Source organism: Salvelinus fontinalis, chromosome 13, assembly GCF_029448725.1.
Source record: "Salvelinus fontinalis isolate EN_2023a chromosome 13, ASM2944872v1, whole genome shotgun sequence".
NCBI classification, from domain to species: Eukaryota; Metazoa; Chordata; class Actinopteri; order Salmoniformes; family Salmonidae; genus Salvelinus; species Salvelinus fontinalis.
This window is the reverse complement of record NC_074677.1, coordinates 47997373-48015933: the sequence shown is the minus strand read 5'-3', so window position 1 is coordinate 48015933 and position 18561 is coordinate 47997373. Positions and strand designations below refer to the sequence as shown.

The 18561-nt window shown below is 47.1% G+C and overlaps 1 protein-coding gene across 4 annotated transcripts in view; it reads left to right on the top strand.

Annotated features, from left to right (window-relative positions):
- Positions 1-18561, top strand: part of LOC129868828 (roundabout homolog 2-like) — a 178262-nt gene that overhangs the window by 115574 nt on the left and 44127 nt on the right. For all 4 annotated transcript variants that reach the window (XM_055943107.1, XM_055943106.1, XM_055943109.1 and 1 more), the window contains exons 3-5: positions 15963-16120; positions 16346-16466; positions 16701-16839. In XM_055943107.1, coding sequence (XP_055799082.1) covers positions 15963-16120; positions 16346-16466; positions 16701-16839 — 418 coding nt within the window. The remainder of the gene's footprint in view (positions 1-15962; positions 16121-16345; positions 16467-16700; positions 16840-18561) is intronic.

Here is an 18561-nt window from a genome sequence, read left to right as displayed (position 1 = left end):
CCCAATGGGGAGCTGAAGGTCAGAAGAGAGACTCTACAATGCTGAACCATATTCCTCAACCTTCTCTTTCCTCTCTTCTTCATTCATATCTTTCTAGCTGTGTCTATTTCTCCTTCTCTTCCTCCTCTTTTCAGCTTTCCTTTGTCAACTCCAGGTCATCTACAAGACCCTGCTAGGTAAAGTCCTCCCTTATCTCAGCTCGCTGGTCACCATAGCAGCACCCACATGTAGGACACGCTCCAGCAGGTATATCTCTCTGGTCACCCCCAAAGCAAATTCCTCCTTTGGCCGCCTCTCCTTCCAGTTCTCTGCTGCCAACGACTGGAACGAACTACAAAAATCTCTGAAACTGAAAACACGTATATCCCTCACTAGCTTTAAGCACCAGCTGTCAGAGCAGCTCACAGATTACTGCACCTGTACATAGCCCATCTATAATTTAGCCCAAACAACTACCTCTTTACCTACTGTATTTATTTATTTATTTTGCTCCTTTGCACCCCATTATTTCAAATTTTATTTGCACATTCTTCCACTGCAAATCTACCATTCCAGTGTTTTACTTGCTATATTGTATTTACTTCGCCACCATGGCCTTTTTTTTTGTTGCATTTACCTCCCTTATCTCACCTCATTTGCTCACATTGTATATACTTATTTTTTCTACTGTATTATTGACTGTATGTTTGTTTTACTCCATGTGCAACTCTGTGTTGTTGTATGTTTTGAACTGCTTTGGTTTATCTTGGCCAGGTCGCAATTGTAAATGAGAACTTGTTCTCAACTTGCCTACCTGGTTAAATAAAGGTGAAATAAAAAAAATAAAAAATAAACTCCTAACTCACTTTTTTAATGGTTGTGTTATTTTTCTTTCACAATAGAACGTTGATTTCCATTAGGGTGCTTGTTGTTTTAATGTGTTATTTCATCACTCAAGAGACATTATTGATAATGATAATGGCAATCAACTAGCTGCACAGCTGGGGTTTGTGGCATCTGCTGATTTTAAAAAGCTGTCGTGAGAGAGAAACAAAATGTGTGTATGCACTGTGCATGTGCGTATGTTTAATTTAGCTTTCAATGCTTCCAAAATAAGTGAACCATTTTTCTCTCCACTGGTTTGTGTGTCTAGTTAACAAGCTGTGTCTGCGTTCGTGTGTCCACATGTTGCATCTTCAGAAAAGGGAACGTGGCATTCAGCGTAATAGTGCCCTTGGGAAGTAAGTTGAAGTTGCCAGTCTTGTGGAGGGTCAACAGTGGGAATCATGGTGGCGGTGTGGGCTTTGCCCCCCTGGAGAGTGGAATGGGAAGGGGATTTAGAATCCAGGGGATTTAGCTGACTGCTACGTTTGAGAAGAGTGACCTAGTGCTCTTTAAATCCTCTGGGTACTTTTCAGGGAGCTTGGGGAAGGTAGGCATCCTGGTAATGCAGCATCAAGCGCTCCATAATGGCTGGGGATATACTGTGATATGCTTACATTTTTGCTGCAATAGCCTTTGACAATGGTGAGCTGCTTAGTAGAGCAGGCAGTGGGGCAGGGGCATGGGATTTTAAAATGTGCAGGTCTTTATATGACCAGGATAGGCTATTAGGAGCTTACCCTAAAGTTGAAACCATTGAGATATTGACTACAGTGCAGTATACGCTGCACTTCAAAGTTCACTGTGTCCTCTCTCACCTGCCAGACAACATCCCTCCCTCTCTCCCTGTCTGTCTGTCCCCTATGGCAGAAGCCATGTTCAGGCAATTAGGTCCTCGTTAACCACGAGTGGTTGTTGTTGTAATTAGCAGAACCACTGGGCTGCTTCTCTCACCTCTGATGACATCATGGTCACTGGAGGTGCAGGGGTTGCCACGGTGTTGCCACGGTGATAACTACCTCAGCCGCGATGAGGTATCAAGGCCAGAACACATGCTCATCCACCGGAGGATATGGTGTGTTGTTGTGTTCTCCCTCCTTACACCAGGACAAGGACTAGATATCACAAGTCTGTCATATTGTGTGTGTTTATGTGTACTAGCATCCATGTCCTTGTACTGTATGTGCCAGTCATTCATTCATTCATTGCATGCATCGCTATATTTTATTTTTTATTTTTTTATTTCACCTTTATATTAACCAGGTAGGCTAGTTGAGAACAAGTTCTCATTTGCAACTGCGACCTGGCCAAGATAAAGCATAGCAGTGTGAACAGACAACAACACAGAGTTACACATGGAGTAAACAATAAACAAATCAATAACATGGTAGAAAAAAGAGAATCTATATACAATGTGTGCAAAAGGCATGAGGTAGGCAATAAATCGAATAATTACAATTTAGCAGATTAACACTGGAGTGATAAATCATCAGATGATCATGTGCAAGAAGAGATACTAGTGTGCAAAAGAGCAGAAAAGTAAATAAATAAAAGCAGTATGGGGGTGAGGTAGGTAAATTGGGTGGGTAGTTTACAGATGGACTATGTACAGCTGCAGCGATCGGTTAGCTGCTCGGATATGTAACGGTCCTGACCAGTTTTATGTTGTTTTTGTATGTGTAATTGGTCAGGGCGTTAGTTTTGGGTGGGTAGTCTATGTTATCTGTTTCTATGTTGGTTTTGGTTGCCTGGTATGGCTCTTAATTAGAGGCAGGTGTTTTGCGTTCTCCTCTAATTAAGAGTCATATTTAGGTAGGGTGTTCTCACTGTTGGTTTGTGGGTGATTGTCTTCCGTGTCTGTATGTTATTTCGTACCACACGGGACTGTTTCGGTTTATGTAGTCTGTTTCCGGTCCGTGAGTTTACGTGTAGTTATGTAAGTTTATGTTCAGGTTTCGTTGACGTCGTTTTCTTGTTTTTTGTAATGTTGAAAGTGTTTTGTTTTTTTCGTGTTGCCATCATCATCGTGTTAAATAAAAAGATGGCTTATTTCCCTGAAGCTGCATTTTGGTCTGATGATCCTTCTCTCCTCTCCTCATCTGAGGAGGAGGAGAGCGACAGCCGTTACAGAATCACCCACCAAATTAGGACCAAGCGGCAAGGGAAAGCTCGACAGGGCAACAAGGACTTCTGGACTTGGGAGGAAATATTGGACGGGAGAGGTCCATGGGCACAGCAGGGAGAATATCGCCGTCCCAAAGCTGAGCTGGAGGCACTGAGGAGAGCAGAGGCTACCGGAGAGAGGAACCGGAGCTATGAGGGAACGCGTTTGGCACGGAAGCCCAAAAAGCCCGTAAGTAACACCCAAAAATTTCTTGGGGGGTGGCTAGGAGGTAGTGGGCCAAGGGCAGGTAGGAGACCTGCGCCCACTTCCCAGGCTTACCGTGGAGAGCGGGAGTACGGGCAGGCGCCGTGTTACGCAGTAGAGCGCACGGTGTCTCCTGTACGAGTGCATAGCCCAGTGCGGGTTATTCCACCTCCCCGCACTGGCAGGGCTAGATTGGGTATTGAGCCTGGTGTCATGAGGCCGGCTCAACGCGTCTGGTCTCCAGTGCGTCTCCTCGGGCCGGCATACATGGCACCTGCCTTACGCATGGTTTCCCCGGTTCGCCTACATATGCCGGTGCGGGTTTTTCCACCTCCCCGCACTGGTCGGGCAACCGGGAGTATTCAACCAGGTAAGGTTGGGCAGGCTCAATGCTCAAGAGTGCCAGTACGCCTCCACGGTCCGGTATTTCCGGCGCCACCTCCCCGCCCCAGCCTAGTACCTACAGTGCCTACACTACGCACTAGGCTACCAGTGCGTCTCCTGAGCCCTGTTCCTCCTCCACGCACTCTCTCTGTAGTGCGTGTATCCAGTTCGGTGCCTCCAGTTCCGGCACCACGCACGAAGCCTCCTGTGCGTCTCCAGAGCCCTGTACACACTGTATCTTCTCCCCCTACTAATCCTGATGTGCTTGTCCTCAGCCCGGTGTCACCAGTGCCGGTACCACGCATCAGTTATAGAGTGGGCTTTGAGAATACAGTGTGCCCTGTCCTTGCTCCCCGCACTAGTAGGAAGGTGCTTATCCTTAGCACGGTGCCTCCAGTTCCGGCACCACGCACCAGGTCTACAGTGCGCCGTATCCGGCCAGAGCCATCCGTCTCACCAGCGCCATCTGAGCCATCCGTCTCCCCAGCGCCATCTGAGCCATCCGTCTCCCCAGCGCCATCTGAGCCATCCGTCTCCCCAGCGCCGTCTGAGTCACCCGTCTGCCATGAGCCTGCAAAGCCGCCCGTCTGCCATGAGCCTACAGAGCCATCCGCCAGACAGGAGCCGCTAGAGCCGTCAGCCAGACAGGAGCCGCTAGAGCCGCCCGCCAGACAGGATCTGCCAGAGCCGCCCGCCAGACAGGATCTGCCAGAGCCGCCCGCCAGACAGGATCTGCCAGAGCCGCCAACCAGACAGGATCTGCCAGAGCCGCCAACCAGACAGGATCTGCCAGAGCCGCCAGCGAGCCATGAGCAGCCAGAGCCGTCAGAGAGCCATGAGCAGCCAGAGCCGTCAGAGCGCCATGAGCGTCGAGAGCCGTCAGCCCGCCATGAGCGTCGAGAGCCGTCAGCCCGCCATGAGCGTCGAGAGCCGTCAGCCCGCCATGAGCGTCGAGAGCCGTCAGCCCGCCATGAGCGTCGAGAGCCGTCAGCCCGCCATGAGCGTCGTGAGCCGTCAGCCTGCCATGAGCGTCGAGAGCCGTCAGCCTGCCATGAGCGTCGAGAGCCGTCAGCCTGCATAGACCTGCCAGAGTCCCTCAGCCAGGATCTGCCAGAGTTTATCAGCCGGGACCTGCCCCTTGTCCCGGTGTTGCCCCTTGTCCCGGTGCTGCCCCTTGTCCCGGTGCTACCCCTTGTCCCGGTGCTGCCCCTTGTCCCGGTGCTGCCCCTTGTCCCGGTGCTGCCCCTTGTCCCGGTGCTGCCCCTTGTCCCGGTGCTGCCCATTGTTCCGGTGCTGCCCCTTGTTCCGGTGCTGCCCCTTGTTCCGGTGCTGCCCCTTGTCCCGGTGCTGCCCTTTGTCCCAGTGCTGCCCCTTCTCCTGGTGCTGGCTGTTTATTTAGGGGATGTGAGTTTTAGGGTGGGCATTGGGAGGGGAAGACAAAAACGGGGAGTGACTATGGTGGTGTGGGGACAGCGTCCAGAGCCGGAGCCACCACCGTGGTCACCTGCCCACCCAGACCCTCCCCTGGACTTTGTGCTGGTGCGCCCGGAGTTCGCACCTTGAGGGGGGGGTTATGTAACGGTCCTGACCAGTTTTATGTTGTTTTTGTATGTGTAATTGGTCAGGGCGTTAGTTTTGGGTGGGTAGTCTATGTTATCTGTTTCTATGTTGGTTTTGGTTGCCTGGTATGGCTCTTAATTAGAGGCAGGTGTTTTGCGTTCTCCTCTAATTAAGAGTCATATTTAGGTAGGGTGTTCTCACTGTTGGTTTGTGGGTGATTGTCTTCCGTGTCTGTATGTTATTTCGTACCACACGGGACTGTTTCGGTTTATGTAGTCTGTTTCCGGTCCGTGAGTTTACGTGTAGTTATGTAAGTTTATGTTCAGGTTTCGTTGACGTCGTTTTCTTGTTTTTTGTAATGTTGAAAGTGTTTTGTTTTTTTCGTGTTGCCATCATCATCGTGTTAAATAAAAAGATGGCTTATTTCCCTGAAGCTGCATTTTGGTCTGATGATCCTTCTCTCCTCTCCTCATCTGAGGAGGAGGAGAGCGACAGCCGTTACAGGATAGCAGATTTTTAAAGTTGTTGAGGGAGATAAAAGTCTCCAACTTCAGAGATTTTTGCAATTCGTTCCAGTCGCAGGCAGCAGAGAACTGGAAGGAAAGGCGTCCAAATGAGGTTTTGGCTTTAGGGATGATCAGTGAGATACACCTGCTGGAGCGCGTGCTACGGGTGGGTGTAGCCATCGTGACCAGTGAACTGAGGTAAGGCGGCACTTTACCTAGCATAGCCTTGTAGATGACCTGGAGCCAGTGGGTCTGACGACGAACATGTAGCGAGGGCCAGCCGACTAGGGCATACAGGTCGCAGTGGTGGGTCGTATAAGGTGCTTTAGTAACAAAACGGATGGCACTGTGATAAACTGCATCCAGTTTGCTGAGTAGAGTATTGGAAGCTATTTTGTAGATGACATCGCCGAAGTCGAGGATCGGTAGGATAGTCAGTTTTACTAGGGTAAGTTTGGCGGCGTGAGTGAAGGAGGCTTTGTTGCGGAATAGAAAGCCGACTCTAGATTTGATTTTGGTTTGGAGATGTTTGATATGAGTCTGGAAGGAGAGTTTGCAGTCTAGCCAGACACCTAGGTACTTATAGATGTCCACATATTCTAGGTCGGAACCGTCCAGGGTGGTGATGCTAGTCGGGCGTGCGGGTGCAGGCAGCGAACGGTTGAAAAGCATGCATTTGGTTTTACTAGCGTTTAAGAGCAGTTGGAGGCCACGGAAGGAGTGTTGTATGGCATATATGACCTCTTCCTCCACGGATATGTCAGTGTTGTCTTGATCCTCCTTCTTGTTCATCTCTCCATAGACGATTGGGTTTGGCATATGGAGACGTATGTGAAATGTGAGGACGGAGCCCCAGACTGGCTCCAGTGTCAGCAGGCAGAGATAGTGGCTGGCGAGGCAGAGGCAGGCAGAGGCAGCTTGGCTGTCACAGCAGTCATCTTCAGATGATTTAAAGGGTTATTACACTGCCCACAGGGGAAGAGCCATCCTTTCCTTATTTATTTCTCCTCTCTTTCTCGCTCTCTCTCTTTCTCTCTCTTTCTCTCTCTTTCTCTCTCTCTGCTGATGGTGAGATTTCTGTGATCAATCACCGCGTGTCAGTTATAGCAGTGCCATGACCAAAGCCTGGCCGCGGGCGATGGTGAAGGCAATAAAAGATTTGGAAGGGTTTCACCTTGATGAAATAATAAGATAAAACAGCAGACAATAGAATCAACTGTGTGTGATTTCTTAGGGTGGAGAGCCTACGAATGAGCTATATTGATAAAGAATGTGTGTCCATGCTGATCTCTGGATGTGGCTGTGTGGTCAGGTACATTGTTAAGGCACCAATGTTTAGTCTCTACTACTAGCTGGATGTATCATCTACAGTGTATAGAATAGCATTGGCATTAACCCTTTCCTCTCCACCTCGGGTCCCTAGCCCTGGTCAGTCAGATGACCCCGGAAATCGAATAAGTGAATGAAGAGCAGAAGCTAATCCTCGGATCTGTCCCCAGTTAGTCTGCTTATAGACCAGCGGTCAGGCGGCCGGGCAGTGGGGGCGCTCAGGCAGTCGGTCGTCCTGCTGTTGGGCTCGCTGTCAGCCATATGCTAGAGCTCTGACCAGCCATTGATGTGCTGTCTGTCTCTGGGATGGCCAGATTGCTAGACGATTGTATCAGAGCACTGTGGTTTGATGTGACAGCCGGTCCTTTGACTGCCACCACCAGTACAGTGTTCAGTCTGTGGCCACATCAACATGATACGGACTTCACAGGACATGACATTACAACTGTCAACAGAATGATGGTATTAGCTAGTAGTGCAACAAGGCAGGACTGTGTCAACTGAAAGATCTGCTGACTAACCACATCATTGTTTAATAATAGGACTGGAATTACTGAGTTTGTTAGTTCAAGTTGAACTTGAACTTGTTTGTTTCCAACTGTCAGTCCAAAGTGATTGACACCCTACAGATAATGGAAAGTCTGTTAGTGGAAAGTCTAGTCATTGTTTGACCCAATACTACACAGAGCCCTACAGACACACAGCTTAACACGTCTCTAAAAGGGAGTGTGAGGCCAGTCTGCTGTCTTTTGCCCAGTTGGCAGTGAGGTGTGGCCCCTGTCCTGTCACTCAGCTGTCCCTGGGCCAGTGGGCTGTGGGCTGAGTCAGAGCCAGGATTAGAGGTGCTGAGACCTCCAGCTGTGCTGGGATCAGCCAGCCTGGTATTTACTGTTATTTTGCTCAGCATCACGTCACATATACACTGTCCTCTGTCCTCTGAGGTTCATTTCACACAGCTCTGGTAATGACCTGCTATATCTGAATTTACTTTAACGGTTTTCTATTACGATTGCAGGCTTAGGATAACCCCCCCAAAATAAAACATTAACAGGCTTCTTTTACAGAGTATTTTCTTTTCTACCCTTCAGGGGGAGATGGATAAAGAGATGGGGAGTGAGGGATTTAGAGAGATAGTGTGGAAGAGATGGAAGGATAGATTGTGAAAGCGGTGGCAAAAAGATTGTGGAGGAGGAGAGAGTGATGGTTGGGGTGAGAGATTAATGCTGAGGTTTGTGAATAAATAAACAAGATGGTTTGTCAGAAGAGTTAGAGAGAGTCATGGAGGACGAGGGACTGCAGGCACAATTACTGCTGCTGTCGGGAGAGACAGGGATGTGTGTGTGTGTGTGTGTGTGTGTGTGTGTGTGTGTGTGTGTGTGTAAGAGAAGGCAGAAGACTGACAGAAGAAGGGAAAACTGATTAAACCTAATTCCTGGAAGTCTGCCACACAAAGGCCTCTTGTGGGATGAGCGCTTATGTTTTCCTCTTTTTCTGCTCTCCTTCCTCTCTCTTTCACTCCCGCTCCCCTCTCAGATCCCTCTCAGTGCCAGCACACACAGCTGAATGGGAAGTAATGTTTGACACAGAGGCCCTTTGGAACATGTTACAGTGGAGCTCCCTGAGAGGAGTGTGGTGTGTATGTGGTGTGCGTGACGTGCTTGTGTCGTGTGTGTGTGTATGAGGTCTGTGTATGCAGTGTGTAGGGGCGACCGAATGTCCTCCGTCAGAGGAGACTCGTTGTGATCCCCCTCTGATGAGCTATCATCGGAAATCTTTGACTGATTCCCCATGCCTATCTGTCTGTAGAACTGTCATCCGTAAAGAATTGATGCCATTTGCTGAGGTGGCACTGCAGTCAGGCCTCTGATTGATAGTCCATCTTTATCTGCCCAGGTGCTCTGTGCAGGGAGCTGTGCAGGGATGGTTTCATGTGTCTATACTCTCTGGGTGTTGGACTGTGTTTTTATGTGGGAGACTAGTGATGCTGTCCCCCACTGCTACTTTTGACCCCAAACCGTCCCCCAGACTACGTCTCCGTCTACAGTCCTGATGAATATGGTGGGTGGCAGTGGCAGCAGTGGGTTACCGTGTGCCCAAATGTGATTAACATGGATTTGGGGTGAATAATCCTAATGGGTACTGTAAGCTGCTTCCAGGGGCTCAGTAGCGCCTGTGGGGGGGGGGGGGGGCAGAACACACCTGTTTCATCCCCCTAGCCGCCACGCCTTCCCCCTCCTCACTCGCATGGCGCTGGACTTGTTTTGATGCCACTCTTTCCCTTGGCACAGAAGGTTGGTGGTGGTGGCCTTATTAGCAGCTGCTATTCTACCAACACTAGCACATTATACATTACCCACCATCGTTCTTCAATGTGTAGTGGAGGGGTTTGTAGATTGTGTCTACCAGTATGTCTAAAGGTACCCCGTGCTGTAGAGCATGTGCTATTCTCCCGCAGACCTGAGATTGTTTCCCCTGCTTACCTTTCTGCTGATTCCCCAGTCAAAGGTCACGTTATCACGCTCTTCAGTGAAACAACCAAAAGGACGTGTGTGTATGCAGAAGTGTGATTATGGATTGGAGTGATAGCATAGCATTACCATATTAATGAGCTTTCTCTTTGTCCTGAATGGCAGCTGTTGCAAATGGGAACATGTTTACTGTAGCCACATCCTCCACCTGTTTACATTCTATAGCTCTAAACATATACATGCTGTGTGCCATCTGCATGTGTCCAGCAGAAAGAATGTAATCGTAGCCCGGCAGTAAACAAAGCTCCGAATATTCCTCCCCACTCCGCTCTCTCAGTTAGCTGGGCAGCTCTGCTCGCCACTGTTTGAACACGCTGGATGGTTTCGAGGCACAGATGGTCCCAGGCATTTTGTTGATTCTCTCTGACACCACTTTTTTAAATTACCTCCCAGCAGAATTGGACCGATGGAGAGAAATGCTGAATTTCATGCAGTTTCATCTGCCTGTTTGCTGTTTTATCATTTGTCAGTGAGAAGAGAGGAGAGAGCAGCAGGCGTATTTGAGAAGATGAGTGGCAGATTTACACGCGCGCTCCCTCTGCTTCTCTCTGTCTCTCATTGTTTCTCTTACACACCTACTCTGATAAGCTGAACGGTTTAGTTGGTATTTAAACCTGAGCTTAGTGAGAACACAAGCACGTTTAGGGACATTATTTTGCATTATCAAGTTCTCTCCATTATGGTTGAGCAACCTTTTGCAACACCGCGCTGTGTGATCTCAGCGAAGGAAGACAAGTGCATATAATAAAGCCATGCTCCCCAGGCTATAGCTGCTTTAGTGAAACAAGGCGGATAAAAGGGAAGATTCAGATCCCTGACTCACACTCCCGCTGATGCATAACATTTTCACAAAATTGCTAGAAGGTTTTATGATGCTAGCGACCACTCTGCGAAATAAAATACAACTTCAGACTCTCTCTGCTATTTCACTCTCTCTATCTTTCTTTCTCTCTGTCTCCATCTCTCTCTGTGTTTCTGTCTACCTCTGCTATTTCACTCTCTCACCCTCTCCCTATCTACAGTTGAAGTCGGAAGTTTACATACACTTAGGTTGGAGTCATTAAAACTAGTTTTTCAACCACTCCTTCAAATTTCTTCAAAACTATAGTTTTGGCAAGTCGGTTAGGACATCTACTTTGTGCATGACACAGGTAATGTTTCCAACAATTGTTGACAGACAGATTATTTCACTTATAATCACTGTATCACAATTCCTGTGGGTCAGAAGTTTACATACACTAAGTTGACTGTGCCGTTAAACAGCTTAGAACATTCCAGAAAATGATGTCATGGTTTTAGAAGCTTCTGATAGGCTAATTGACATAATTTGAGTCAATTGGAGGTGTACCTGTGGGTGTATTTCAAGGTCTACCTTCAAACTCAGTGTTTTTTTGCTTGACATCATGGGAAAATCAAAAGAAATCAGCCAAGACCTCGTAAAAAAAATGGTATACCTCCACAAGTCAGGTTCATCCTTGGAGCAATTTCCAAATGCCTGAAGGTACCACGTTCATGTACAAACAATAGTATGCAAGTATAAACACCATGGGACCATGCAGCCGTCATACCGCTCAGGAAGGAGATGCGTTCTGTCTCCTAGAGATGAACGTACTTCGGCCCGAAAAGTGCAAATCAATCCCAGAACAACAGCAAAGGACCTTGTGAAGATGCTGGAGGAAACAGGTACGAAAGTGTCTATATCCACAGTAAAACAAGTCCTATATCGGCATAACCTGAAAGGCCGCTCAGCAAGGAAGAAGCCACTGCTCCAAAAACGCCACAAAAAAGGCAGACTACGGTTTGCAACTGCACATGGGGACAAAGATCGTACATTTTGGAGAAATGTCCTCTGGTCTGATAAAACAAAGATAGAACTGTTTGGTCATAATGACCATTGCTATGTTTAGAGGAAAAATGGGGAGGCTTGCAAGCCGAAGAACACCATCCCAACCGTGAAGCATAGGGGTGGCAGCATCATGTTGTGGGGGTGCTTTGCTGCAGGATGGACTGATGCACTTCACAAAATAGATGGCATCACGAGGAAGGAAAATTATGTGGATATATTGACGCAACATCTCAAGACTTCAGTCAGGAAGTTAAAGCTTTGTCGCAAATGGGTCTTCTAAATGAACAATGACCCGAAGCATACTTCCAAAGTTTTGGCAAAATGGCTTAAAGTCAAGGTATTGGAGTGGCCATCACAAAGCCCTGACCTCAATCCTATAGAATAGTTGTGGGCAGAACTGAAAAAGCATGTGCGATCAAGGAGGCCTACAAACCTGACTCAGTTACACCAGCTCTGTCAGGAGGAATGGGCCAAAATTCACCCAACTTATTGTGGGAAGCTTGTGGAAGGCTACCCGAAACGTTTGACCCAAGTTAAGCAATTAAAAGGAAATGCTACCAAATACTAATTGAGTGTAAACTTTTGACCCACTGGGAATGTGATGAAAGAATTAAAAGCTGAAATAAATCATTCTCTCTACTATTATTCTGACATTTCACATTCTTAAAATAAAGTGGTGATCCTAACTGACCTTTCCAGTATGACTGGGCAAGAGATGGGCAACATCAGAACCCAGCGATTGACTTATTGTCAAACACAGGACTATTATCTAATTGTACTAAATCAGGCCTTTTAAATGCCCCCCCCCCCCCCCCAGATTGTGTTAAGTCCTTCAGTTTGTTATAAACTTTTATTTAAAGCCATTTACCATGCCATCAATCCATATATTTCTATGTTACAGCATTTTCAGACTCAGAAGGCTACAAACCAAAAATTCCCAGCTCCAGCATTAGCTGCTGTTGTACAGTAGAAGACAAGTTTCAGTGGGTAAGGGAGAGAAGTAGGTTAGGTAAGGTTGGGAGCAGGAGAAGCGTGAGAGTCAGTGAATGCGTAAAGAGACAGACGAGTAGACGATAATCAATTATAGATGTTGAAGTGTGGTCTGTGGGAGCTCTGTTACTGTAATTGGGAGAATGTAGAGAGAGAGAGGAATGGGGGAGGGGAGGAGAGCGTCCGCTGCCACCTACATCTTCAATTTACATTACATGACAAGAGGACGGGATGCTAATGCAACATGATTGTAGTTACTGCTTAACTGTTAACCATTCATGGTGACTGGCTGGCTGTCTGGCTGACCCGCAGGCGAATTAGAAGACAGAGACATTGGTACATCTCTGTGAGAGGAGTATGTCATGTACTGTTGCAATGTTAAAAGTTATGAAGGGAGAGGCACTCACTGTTATAGTTGAGACATGTCACCAGTCACATAGACAGACACCTAAGGAGTAGGATACAAGTTGGGGCATCAGTGGTTTAAATATCAGTAATTGGATGTGACCTGCTGATTGATGTTACGTATCATGTCGTGACCATTAGTAATCAGTAGCTTCCTTACCGCTCTCTGCTCCTCGAGCTTCAGTTGCTTATACGTGATATGTGTGTCTATTGTATAAACAATTGAAATGACTGTATATACTTTGTTTGCCGCCTGCCACGTCCTCTCTGTGAGTGGCTTTTGGTCTGTTGTCTGTGCTTGCCTGCCGTCGCTGCCTGGCTGCTGAAATGAGAGCTTTCTAATAGGTAATGTTCTGGGCTCATGGCCCTCGGGAACGCTGGGTAAACGCTTGCCGTCTCGACTCTGAAGTTTCTCCTGACTGATTGCTGATGACTTTTTTAGGGCACAGACATGCTAAGTTGTTTATTTATTCAAAAATCCCCCAATGCAAATAACCCCCTCCCTGTTCCAGACCCCATTGGGTGTCTGTTGTCGCTCTCGCTCTCCATCTCTGGCTCTTTTTGATAAAGCATCATCAGCAACTGTTGGTAGTACGTGACCCGGGCAACTGTGTTAGTGTATGTGCGCGTGTGCACGAGCACGTGTGTAGGCTGTGTCATAAGTGTGACAGAAATGGGACAGGCCTCTGACTGCTGTTGAGAAAGTGACACTCCCCTGCAGGCTGTTCTCATCACATAGACTATTCAACAAACTCCAAGCTACTGTTCTGCAGACCTGTGTCAAGAGAGATCATATTATAAAACACCCCGTTTCTACAGCCAGCAATGCCAGTAGTAGTCCTAGTTGTTGGACTCTGTTACACCATGGCCTACATGCAGTATAGACGGGTTGGTTGTTTAGCAGCAAAACCGACCGACGCGTGCACAACTATGGGGCAAAACCCACTGGGCTGGCTTAGATTGGTGACAACTATATTTAGTGTCCAATGTTAATTGAAAACCTAAATACATTTGCACAATGAGCACTTGTTTCTCAAATACATTGTTACAGATGTTGGTTAGTTAGCTAGCGAATTTGAGCCGTATTAGCCAGGAATTTATTTGCCATTGTAATCCTTGGGCAAGCCGTGTTTTTTAAAATGTATTTATTTAATACATTTTTGCGATGGAACCCCGATTTAAGCGTGAACTCAAACGACTAAAACAAGATATAAAGTATGTAGAAAAGATAATAGAGTGGATCTATATATTTTTTAAATAATCTTTAAGAACTAACAATCACCAAAATAGAAGCTAGACAGTCAGGAAGAATTAAAAATTCAAACAATGTTTTGTTGTTATGTTTGAACAAAGGAACACAGCATTATCCATGGCAAAACGCATAGAATTACAGAAAAATAGCTTTAAAACTGCAACATTTTGCATGGCAAAATGTGTAGAATTGCAAGCAATTGGCTTAAAAATGTCTCTACGACAACAAGGTGGGGGCCTCTGAAATGTTCTCTAAAATGTAGCTGTGCTGGTGGCCAGACCACATTCATTGCCACGCCCCCTACCACGATCCCTGCCATGCACACCACCTAAACCCCGTTTTAATCCAGAACAAAACCTGTTAGCATAACATGGCATCAGTCAAAACACCTCAAATCAGGACTTGGTATCAATAATAAGATACAATTACCTGAAACGATTCTCCTTTTGTCATTGTTTCTAGTTATCTGGCCATCCAGAATCACAACAACACATGACCTTCTGCCCCATTGAAGCGTGCGCATCGTTATTGTAACATCGTTAGATGTTATCATGCAAGATTTGCATACCTCTTTTATGATAGAGTACGTTGTGAGACCAAAACCAGAACAAACAACCACTTGCTAAACACTTACTCTCTTTTTAAATCATTATCACTCATTTTATTGCTCACATGCAGTTTCAAGCCCTTTTCATCTCTGCTTTCTGTGTCTACGGTGTTTGGCCAAGTCGTATTTCTCAAATACTGTAGATAGATTTCTGTCTCATTTCAGGAGGCTTGAATCATGGCAACGTTTAAATGATGGCCTTCAGCTACATGTACAGGACCAGTTTGTAATATTAGGATGCAGTAACCAGATGCACCACCACCTCTAGCTCCCCTCTCACCTCACATAATGAGGACTTCATGTAATGAGGCCCCTATGGTCATTTATATCCAAATATCGTTCACATGGCACCATCATTTTACCACCCGTCATGCCAGAGAATTGAAGCCCATTTCAGAATCATTCTATTGGGTTGGGTTTCTACCTTCTCAGAGGTGTGCAGGTTTGCATCTAAATGCACTTCTTGCTGACCGAAATGTGTTCTCTCCCACAGTTATGTTTTTTCCTTTTGTCCTCACTGTGGTGGAACAAGTACAGCGGGAATATGTGGCTCTTACATTGTCACATTTACATTTGAGTCATTTAGCAGATGTTCTTATCCAGAGCGACAGTTAGTGCATTCAATCTTAAGCTAGCTAGGTGAGACAACCACATATCACATATCACATATCATATATCACATATCACAGTCATATAAAGAACACTTTTCCTCAATAAAGTAGCTACCAGCAGAGTCAGTGCTATTAAGACAAGTTAAGTGCGAGTGTTCGGGCGAGAATTTTCTTCCTGAGGGCTTGTAAATTGTATTGCATCCGTATGGAATATGACGCTCAGCGTTTTCTAAAGGTGCAATGTTTTAAGTGGGGGTGTTACTATGGGGTGGAAGAAAGGCTTGTCTGAGTGAGTAGAGGAGTGACGTGTGACAGTGACAGAACCCACCCAGCCATATGGCTCTGTAGACCTGGCCAGGCCTCTGTGACTGAGACTCCCCAGATCTCGTCTGCCACAGCTTCCTGTGATTGACAGCAGGACCTCGGGACTCTGGCTCCATCCCACACGATTCCTGTTTGACTAGAATTCTGCTCTAGGCTCTGGCTCTCCTACAGTTATTTTCTTCACTCTGCTACTAACTGACAGAGTGCAACGTTATTTCTACACTGTATATTATTGTCCGTGAACTCTTTGTTTTTTTGTTTGTTGATCATCCAGCTTGGATTATCTACCCACACAGTGGATGAAACACTACATCCACTATATCCACAATGAACCTAGTAAAAAAATAAATGTTTAGAAAGAGTCTAACCCCCCTCTCTCTGTTTGTCCCAGTGTTGCGTGATGACTTCAGACAGAACCCCCAGGACATGGTGGTGGCGGTGGGGGAGCCTGCCACCCTAGAGTGCCAGCCTCCTCGTGGGCACCCTGAGCCCACCACCTTCTGGAGAAAAGACAAGGCCCGTCTGGACCTCAAAGGTGACAGGGTCACTGTGAGTACAGCACTTCTTTCGGGACACGCTCCTCTACGCCGACTCTCATTAGGGATGGCTGAGATATGCAAAATCCCTTAACCACCGCCTCCGTCTGGGGTAGCGTGACGTGGGAATAACCCCGTTTCAGTCAGTGGCTAGTAGTCACAATGTTTCTCATCACTGAAAGCAGTGTACAGAGTGTCTGATTTAGACGTTGTTGCGCTGTCTCTGTCTATCTGTCAGGTACGTGGAGGGAAGTTGACCATCTCCAACACCAGGAAGAGTGACGCAGGGATGTATGTGTGTGTGGCCACCAACATGGTGGGGGAGAGAGACAGTGAGACGGCTCAGCTCTCTGTGTTTGGTAAGGACAGACTCACCCCCTGGTGCTTCCTGTAATAGCTGCACTTGTCAACATGCTACCTGTTTTTCGAGTGCTTGTAGACTTATGTCCTGTGTGTGTGTGTGTGTGTGTGTGTGTGTGTGTGTGTGTGTGTGTGTGTGTGTGTGTGTGTGTGTGTGTGTGTGTGTGTGTGTGTGTGTGTGTGTGTGTGTGTGTGTGTGTGTGTGTGTGTGTGTGTGTGTGGTGGTTGTCCAGAGAGACCCACGTTTGTCCGTCGGCCGGTGAACCAGGTGGTCTTGGTGGAGGAGAGTGTGGAGCTCAGGTGTCAGGTACAGGGAGACCCACCTCCCTCATTACGCTGGAGGAAGGACGACGTGGATATACCCCGTGGCAGGTGAGGAGAGAGGGAGTGTCTGTGTGACTGTGTTTTCTATGAGTTCCTGCTGTGGTGGTTGAAACAGGGGTTCATATGGACTAATGAGTCCCAGTCTACAGCAGGTAAACTCCTGACATGTTACTATAGCTTGGATCACAGTACCTAATATTATTTATCAAAGCCAACTGTCCTGTTCTTAAACCCAGATGAAATGTAATCTATTGCACTTACTATGCACGTGCTAGTGTGTTTTCAGGCTGACGTGTATGCTGTCCGTGTGTGTGAGGAATCCACAAATGTAATTTCTTTACTCTCCTTCGTCCTTTCTATCTCTATTTCTGGATGTATAATTTAGTATTTGAGCTCTCGATTTTCTATGCTATAGCAGTCCTAGCTAGACTCAGAAATAATAATTATGTGTATATAGCTACACTACACATGGCCCCAGGTCTAACAATGTCCTCTATTTAGGCCATTACTTTGTATCATATCAGGACCATGCTGCCAATGGAGTCAATGTGTGTTTAAGTCCACAGCATAAAACTACATTTACCATGACTCTCTGCTCTCTTCGTCACTGTAACGGAAAACGCTTTCTCACAGTTTGTCAATATTTAATCCCATATGACGTCTTTGACCATATTGGGATCTGCATGAGAGGAAATGTGTTTTCCCTCCATGGCATAAGTGTGTATTTCTAAAGGAAGTAGCTACCCTAAAGTAGTGGTGTGAGAGTGTTGGTGGTGGTACAGCAGCAGCAGCATGTGTCTGAGACAGGATGTGGCTGTGGGGAGTGCTCTCTCAGACAGGGATAGAGTAGAGTCTGTCTGTCAGTCTGCTCACTCCGTACTCCCTTCTTCCCCATGTCTCCAGAAACATGCCCTACATCCAGACCTGCCTTCCTCCCTTCTCTCTTTCTTTCTCTCAGTCTATCTCTTACTCTCCCTCCCTCCCTCTCTTTCCCCATCCCTCCATCCCTCCCAGACGGGCCCTCCAAGGAGGTGTGTATGTGGGTCAGAGACGTGACGTGACTGGAGTCTTCACAAGGTTCAGTCAGACAGACCAACTGTCCGAACCGACAGAAAAGCTTGAGCGATATTTTCCCCCTCACTTTTCTCACCTTCTCTTGGATCCGTGACCCCTCCCGCCATGTCCCCCGTCATTGTGTTTCACTGCTCTGCTCGTCTCACATGTCCAGATGGTATGGAAGACTAGACAGGATTACAGGCTGCTGGTCTGTCTACTTCAGAGACCAGAGGAGGCCCCTTATAGAGTCCAACTCCATAATGCTCCATGCTCTGTAGCCATGTCAAACCCTCTGCACCTGAGTGATGGACTGTTAACCCTGCTCTGTTAGGACTGCTGTTTCTCTCACTGCTGAGACTAGCTGGCTGCTGTGATGCGTAGTGTATCTTTATGAATTAGTCATTACTGCCGAGTCTTTCTCATCCGTAGCAGTCTGTCTGTCTGTCTGTCTGTCTGTCTGTCTGTCTGTGTGGCTGCATCTGGGTGTGGATTTATGCGAGTGCACCAGATACAGTATGTCAGATACAGTATAGTCTCTCTCTCTCGCTCTCTCTTTCTTTCGGCTTTCTCTCACTCGCACACACTCACGCACGCACCCCACAGTGGGTGCCCTTCTTCATAAATATTGAAATAGAGGAACAGTCAAGGTTCCAGCTGAAAGCACCTTTCATTTTGCCATGCCTTTCATCCCTGAATAATTGCCCCCCCCTTCTC